Genomic DNA, 6,848 nt, shown 5'->3' on the forward strand with positions numbered 1-6,848 from the left:
GAAGAATCAATGCTCGTCCCGCTTCTGTGCAATACTGATCCCTCACCACTTTCACCATTATAAGCACTGGTCAGACTCTGACCAGCATCAAAATAATCATGTTTTGGCAACCCAGGACTAGCGGCTTTAGCATGGGCATCAGGAGAAGCTGCATAATAATAAAAATCCAAAAGCAATTAGTCTAAAGAACATGCAATCCATCAACAAAACCACTAGCATAGTACCTTTTCAATTTTTGTTCGTTAGTTCAGTTACTTGAACAAAGGATATGTAATTGCACAAGAACACACAACAAGCAAGTTCAATACTTTCAAGAACCCAAAAACCTAAACCTGAAAAGAGACTCTAACTAACTTTCCCAAAAGCAGAATTTTGTTACCATTGTATATTCAATAGCTAGGATTCAACTAAACCTTGATCCTCAATTGACCCCTCCAATTATCAAGACATGATAAACTGAAACCACCCTTTGAAAAGATATTTAAATTGAAACGAAGGGAGGGAGAGGAAGACGGGTACCGGCGGCTTGAGTTGAGATGGTGGGTGGAGGATCTTGGTCGTGGGGAACCAGCGGCTGAAGAGGGTCGTTGTCGGTTTGGTCAAGCGACTGAGAAGGCAGGTTTTGGATTCGACCCTTAATAAAAGCCAAGCGGTCGGATCCTCTTTCAACGATTTTCCTCCGCCGACTTTCTCTGGTGCTTGTAGCCATGTTGACGTTAAATCTTCGCTTCAGAATGACGGCTGCTCTCCGTCGTAATTTTAGTATTAAGCAGATACGTAAAATCTTTGATTCCACGAGCAAGGAAATATTTGGGTTTGCTATGGATTGTGGTTTGCCGTGGATAGACAATTGGGCCTTCCTTTGCCGTCGATAGGACGTTTGGGCTGCTGTCTTCTTTATCATTGGGCCCATGGCAAACTTTCGTCGCGTTTTGAGTCAAGTAAAGAAAAATTTAAGAAAATGTACCCTCTTTCAAGGACCAGAACCTGAGTCTTAAGACCACTCAACCATATTAGCATGCAAAGATTTCTCACAAAAAATAGAGATGGCAGTGGGTACAGGGTCCCATATAATTCGATCTGGCTATATAAAATTAAGATATTTTATAATAAAAATAAAAATAAATTTAGATAGTGATTTTAGTATTCATATCAAATTAAAATATCACCCTTAAATACTTTATATCTGAATTTAATTATTATTTATAAATAATTAAATTAAAAATATACCATTTCACCAACTTTGCAAGTAATTTTTTTTTTGTTTAAAATTAACAAATATATATAAAAAATATAATTATTCAAATTATTAATGTAATGATATTAACAAGAAATGAATGACGACAAAGGCAAAAGGTGCAGAGAAAACTGAGTTGGCATTCTCTGCTAGCGAAGCATAATTCTCATTCCCAACAAAACCCCAAACCTTTTCTCTTCAAACAGTAGAGATGTTTATGAAGGGTGATTCTCTATTTGGAATAAGGAAGCCTTGCTGGCTTGCATTAATACAATTACTGTTTCTCGATCAAACTAAAGAGTCGAAAAAAGTCAAGAACCTTGGCTTCTCATAAATTACATCCAGAAACCAAAATGGACAAAACATGCCACTCTACAAAAGTTATCAAAATTTCCTGGCTGTTAGAAAATAAGTTTGGAGGACAAGAACTTTGAGCAGATTCGCTGACCTCAATTCTTGGTTAATTTTGAAACTTTTAGCTGTCACTAACCTCTTCTGGATCAGCATCTCTATGCAAGTTTTTGGCGCCTAATATCCCACTGTTTGTATGTTCTAACGAGATATCATCCTCTGAATCAGGCACAATACTGTCAAGGGCAGAGTTAATAACTGGCCTTTGCCTCAACCTATTCTTTGCGCCCAAGTTTCCGGTTCCCACAGCAGGATGGATAGCAACTCCAGACAAGCTCTTACTCCAGCGTGATTCCATAGACACATCTTTCTTGTGGTTCTCGTAGCCAAAATTTTCCTTTCCATCTGCAGAATTGCCTGAGTCCCTACCAGTGTCATCATCACCATCCTTGCTGCTACTATAATCGCCATCGTCATCGTCATCACCATCATCCTTATTACCGTCGCCACCAGCTTCTTGAAGCTTGTCATCTTCAGTGTCACTACCCATAGAGTTACCTTTCCCATCTGAACTGCCTTCTGAGACTGAGCCCTCTGCATCTGAACCTCCATTGGAGGTAAATGTTTGCTTCGCAAGCTTCTGTACCTGCCTTTGCTCCTCAACGGTCTTCCTTCTCCTGTTCCACAAATTGAAGTCACAACCAATAAATGGTTAAACCATCAAAGCCGAACACTCAGACCAAATTGGCTATTTGAGTTGAAGTAGAAGTAATAGTTTGGTGTTAACCTCCTATCTCAAGAGCAACTGTTTAACTCCATGTAGCAATTTCAGTTGAAGAGGAACCACAACCATACAGAACAAGTATACATTGAGCAAATATCACAAGTCTAGAAAAGGGCAGCAGACATTAACGCCCCAGTAGTTTTAACGGTTTTGCCAAATTAAATCACTTCTTATATTTTGATGGGGCTAGAGAACCTAGTATTTGCAAACTTTTGCAAAAGTAAAATAAAATGAGCTTTGTAAACCAGACAGAAAAGGCATGACTATGTTCTTTTACACAATGAATCTGCTAATTTCATGAGAAAATGATTGAAAGATATTTGAGCACATTCCAAAAATTACATCTGTGAATTATATATGATTATATCAATAAAGATATTTGAGAAGATAAAGATAAACAATCAATGTAATCAGAATAAACAAATCTTACTTTGTTAGTTCTATAGCCTCATCAATGGCACGGTCATATTCATCTGCATATTCAAATCTCAAAGTAAATGACACTTTATTACCACAAATGCACAAGTTTATTTAAAAGCAAACTGAGTCAAGAAAAAAAAGCTAAAAAATTCCCATATTCATCTGCAACATAATAACAAGCTCTCTCACAAATGCAAAATTCAAGCATTTAAGAATCAGTTTTGTCACGTATTTTACGTGATAAGTCCATCGATGTGAATTTAATAAAAAAAAGTGCTACAGTTTAGCTAGACTAACAGCATAACTTTAGCGAACCACTCTGGAGCAAAACCAGAGCGAATCAATAGCAAGATTTAACTTTATCTGATTGACCTGCCTAAGCCTTGACTTTATAAAAAAATAAGAACTACAAGCCTTTTTTTAACCTTTTAAATATCAAGTAGCAAGTGAAACCTATTTAAAACAATTATATCTAAACCCATGGTAGAACTTTCATCATTTCCAATCACCCAACATAAAATTCAGGTTATTAACTTGACATTTTCTAGTGAGCATGTTGAAAGGAAGCTATTAAACTAGACAAAGATAGAACCACTTACACAAGTTTATAGTTAAAAGTTGAAATTCATCAACAAACTATGACACATCATTGGATTATATCAATTGTAGATGCAAAGTTCCATCGTACCAAATGTGTAACTGATGGGCCTACGATTGCGACATGAACGGGTAATCCCGGCACCACAGGTACTTCTCAAGCCATTCAGGAGCATCTCTTGCCTTTTCTTCTGTTTCAGTGCCCTTTCTTTCTTCTATATAACACAATAAAATGAATGAGTTTACCAACAGATTCAATAAATAAAACAGAAGCACATGAAACAATGTGCTACACCAAGATTTTACCAGAGGATGGAAAAAGGGATTTCAACCTTACCTTTTGAAATTTCTCCACAACAGGAAGGGCATTAATATTGATAGTCTTGCCAATGGCAACTTCTGCTGCAGTCTTGCTAGCCAAGAGTTTATCCTGCCATTTACAGAAAGAAAGAAAAGATTGACTTAACATTTCAAGTTGAAAACATTAAATATTATGAACTTACCACAACTCCTCGAAATTCCTTAAGATCCACTGCAAGTGTTTCCCAGTGAGAACAGACAGTTGGTAATTTTAAACATGCCTTCCCCTTTGCTTTTGTTTGAGGCTCAGTCCTGTTCACTTCCTTGTACAATCTATAACCAAAGACTGTATTTCCATCATACCTACAATGAACAAAAGAGAATTTATCAGCACCAATCATGGCACAGATTTTACAAAATCCACAACAGGGTCAACACTTACCAGTATGAAACATTTCCATTCCCCCCTATCTTCTCTTTTCGGAAGCAAGAAATTTCCTTCTTACTTTTTAAAGCATCATTAATGTATGACACTGTATCAGGTTGCTGTAGAATAATAGAATCCATTAGACAAAAGTTAAAACAGAATAGGATTATCACAACCAACATAAAATTCATCTTAAAACTTTCTGCACTAAAGTTAAATCAGACATTGATTATGGGCTTACACAAACAAACCATTCAAAATAATGCATGGAAGAACATGATGACAGAAAGAGTCACAAAATCAGTAGTTTCAGTTAAAGACAAGACAGAATTTAAAGGGAAGATAAATTACATCTGCTCGAATTTCACAAAGTGCTTTTAGGACCAGCAAGCGACTTGTTGGATCAAGTTCTTTATATCTGGATATCTCTTCTCTGCAAAACAATGAAATGACCATGTAAAACAGCCTCATTAAAAGCCTGATTTGACATCAAGGATATTAAAGCACAGATTTAGTTAAAACAATGACAGTAGTGTCATTAATACCCATTGTGAGCAGTGAGTGGAATCTCTCCTTCAGCAACCTGCAGTAATAGACAAATGAGTACAAAAATCACAAAGTCATCCAGATTACCATGAAAGTGGCATATTCAATAGTAAAAAATTGCCTCACCCATGGCCACCACATGGCAAGTTTCTTGCAAAGTGCAGTCACCCATGCATCAGAATTATTCAACAATTTACTGACAGGTGGTATCCCCTGCCAAAAAACAATATTATAAACTAAGATATTTTAAAGAAATAAAACTCCCAAATAAGACACTATAGGGAAAAATTAGCTTCACACTTGCCAACAAAAGCAAGTCCATTCCGTAAGTAAGTCAGTTAGCTCCACTGGCATTATGACAGTCATTGTTTTTAATGCTATTAATGTAAAATATTTTAATAAAGGCTCCAATAATGTAATTACAAACTAGATTCATAGCACCATAACATAATGTAGAACAAGCATTAAAACAAGGCATTAATATGAAAAAATTGACTTATTAATCTCCGTATTTATCAAATGATAAGAAGAATATAACCGAACTTTCAAGAGTTTGATATGAAGTGCAGCAATTGAGGCATTAGGTTGAACAAGTCCTAACTCGATCTCTTCCGCTGTTAGCTTCAAATCATTCCCGATCACAGGCTCAAAAACCTGTCAAAACGCACGATCATTCTCAAACACTAATATCTGTTTTCTCATAATCAACGGTGAAACGTTGCGTTTCTAAAACCAAAAAAAGAAAAAAAACGAAAGATCGATCTTACATTAAGAAAGTTGAGAACCGAGGCGAATTCCCATCTGCCACGTAGCTTAGCGAGCTCCGAGTCGGAAGACAAATCGTCCAAAATAAAGACTGAGTCATTGCCGATTTCCTTGCCTTTCACCGCCAGCATTGCTTCGCCGGCAATGTTGCTCGTTGATGGCGTCGGTTTTCGGCGATCAACGACCATTTCTAGAGAGACAAAACGATGATAAAAGATTCACGGAAGTAGAGGTTCATCAGAGAGATGTTAAGGTTTGAGGTTATTGAAAGAGGAAGGGAGGGTAAAAGTTTGGGATTTTCCCGCCTAAATAAATCTTACCTTTGATGGTAGTTAGGGTTAATTTTTGAAACTGTCTTTTCAGAATTTACGCTGTCATGAAGGTAATCTTCCTAGGGAGGTAAATGTAGTTGTTATTCGGGTTTCCATCGTGATACGATCGGGTTCGGGTAAGTTATAATCGGTTATAGGGTAAGTTTGAATAAAATTTTTAATATTTTATTTAAATTTAAATAAATTTCAAATATCACTGTTAAAACATTTTAAATTAGAATTCGAATATATTCATGTTATTATATAATATATAATTTATATATATTTAATATACTATATAAAATTAATATATAACTTATGCATAATGATATATAAAGTCACTAATATTATTAATATTAATATTTAATATATAATATTTATTTATTAATATTATTTTATACATATATAAAATACTAGATGTAATATTTATAGTTTATATAGTAAAGTTTATTATAAATATGATTTAATGTAAAATATTTTTTATTTGAATTTGAGTTGTTGAATGGACATCCATATATTAATAACATTCGGTTTTAAATAGTATTTTATAATTTTATTTATTTATAATAAAAATAAATATTTAATATTTAAATAATTTATATATTCGAGTATTCAAAAATAATAAATACTTTACGTGTTTGCCTTGCAAACTTGTTACTTTTGCAGGGGTAAATGCATCCGACTGATATCTTGAAAATTTAATTATGGCTTGAGGTTGGTCCAATATAATCATCTATTTACAATTTGATTTATTATTAAATATTAAAATTTAATTAAATTATATTATGTATTAATATAATAATATTTTCAAATCAAATTTTAATTTAAAAAATTATACTTATAATTTAATCTAATTTAAGTCAAACTCGTGAACTCCATGGATAAGTTCGACTTATAAACACTTTTAATATGTAAGTATAATTTCAATTGTTTTGCATTATACATTATTAAACAAAAAATCAAAGACTCACATCTTTTAATTTTTAACCATAATTTTACATGGCCTATGAGATTTGAAATATAAAATGTGCTTTAAATGTGTAAATGATATAAATAAATAAATGTGAAATGTCAAAATTATCTATTTTCTTTCTCCCTTTTTTTGTTTTT

The 6,848-nt window shown here is 33.9% G+C and overlaps 2 protein-coding genes across 2 annotated transcripts in view; both read right to left on the reverse strand.

Annotated features, from left to right (window-relative positions):
• LOC110410341 (uncharacterized) overlaps positions 1-815 on the reverse strand; it is a 1,524-nt gene extending 709 nt beyond the window's left edge. Inside the window, exons 1-2 of the mRNA XM_021419988.2 lie at positions 520-815; positions 1-148 (exon numbers count right to left, since the gene is read on the reverse strand). The exon at positions 1-148 is cut by the window's left edge and continues 709 nt beyond it. Of these exons, the coding sequence (XP_021275663.1) occupies positions 1-148; positions 520-709 (338 nt within the window). The 5' untranslated portion in view covers positions 710-815. The remainder of the gene's footprint in view (positions 149-519) is intronic.
• Positions 816-1,431: 616 nt separating this feature from the next.
• On the reverse strand, positions 1,432-5,708 carry LOC110410338 (DDT domain-containing protein DDR4). Its single transcript, XM_021419984.1, has 11 exons — positions 5,430-5,708; positions 5,206-5,316; positions 4,789-4,875; positions 4,662-4,699; positions 4,468-4,549; positions 4,132-4,235; positions 3,893-4,052; positions 3,727-3,819; positions 3,481-3,604; positions 2,803-2,845; positions 1,432-2,265 (listed from the first exon to the last, which is right to left on the reverse strand). The coding sequence occupies exons 1-11, from the start codon at positions 5,613-5,615 to the stop codon at positions 1,713-1,715; spliced, it is 1,581 nt and encodes a 526-aa protein (XP_021275659.1). The 5' UTR covers positions 5,616-5,708; the 3' UTR covers positions 1,432-1,712.
• Between the last annotated feature and the right edge of the window lie 1,140 nt (positions 5,709-6,848).

Source organism: Theobroma umbraticum, unplaced genomic scaffold (genome assembly GCF_002168275.2).
Source record: "Theobroma umbraticum cultivar Fairchild unplaced genomic scaffold, ASM216827v3 scaffold_56.0, whole genome shotgun sequence".
NCBI classification, from domain to species: Eukaryota; Viridiplantae; Streptophyta; class Magnoliopsida; order Malvales; family Malvaceae; genus Theobroma; species Theobroma umbraticum.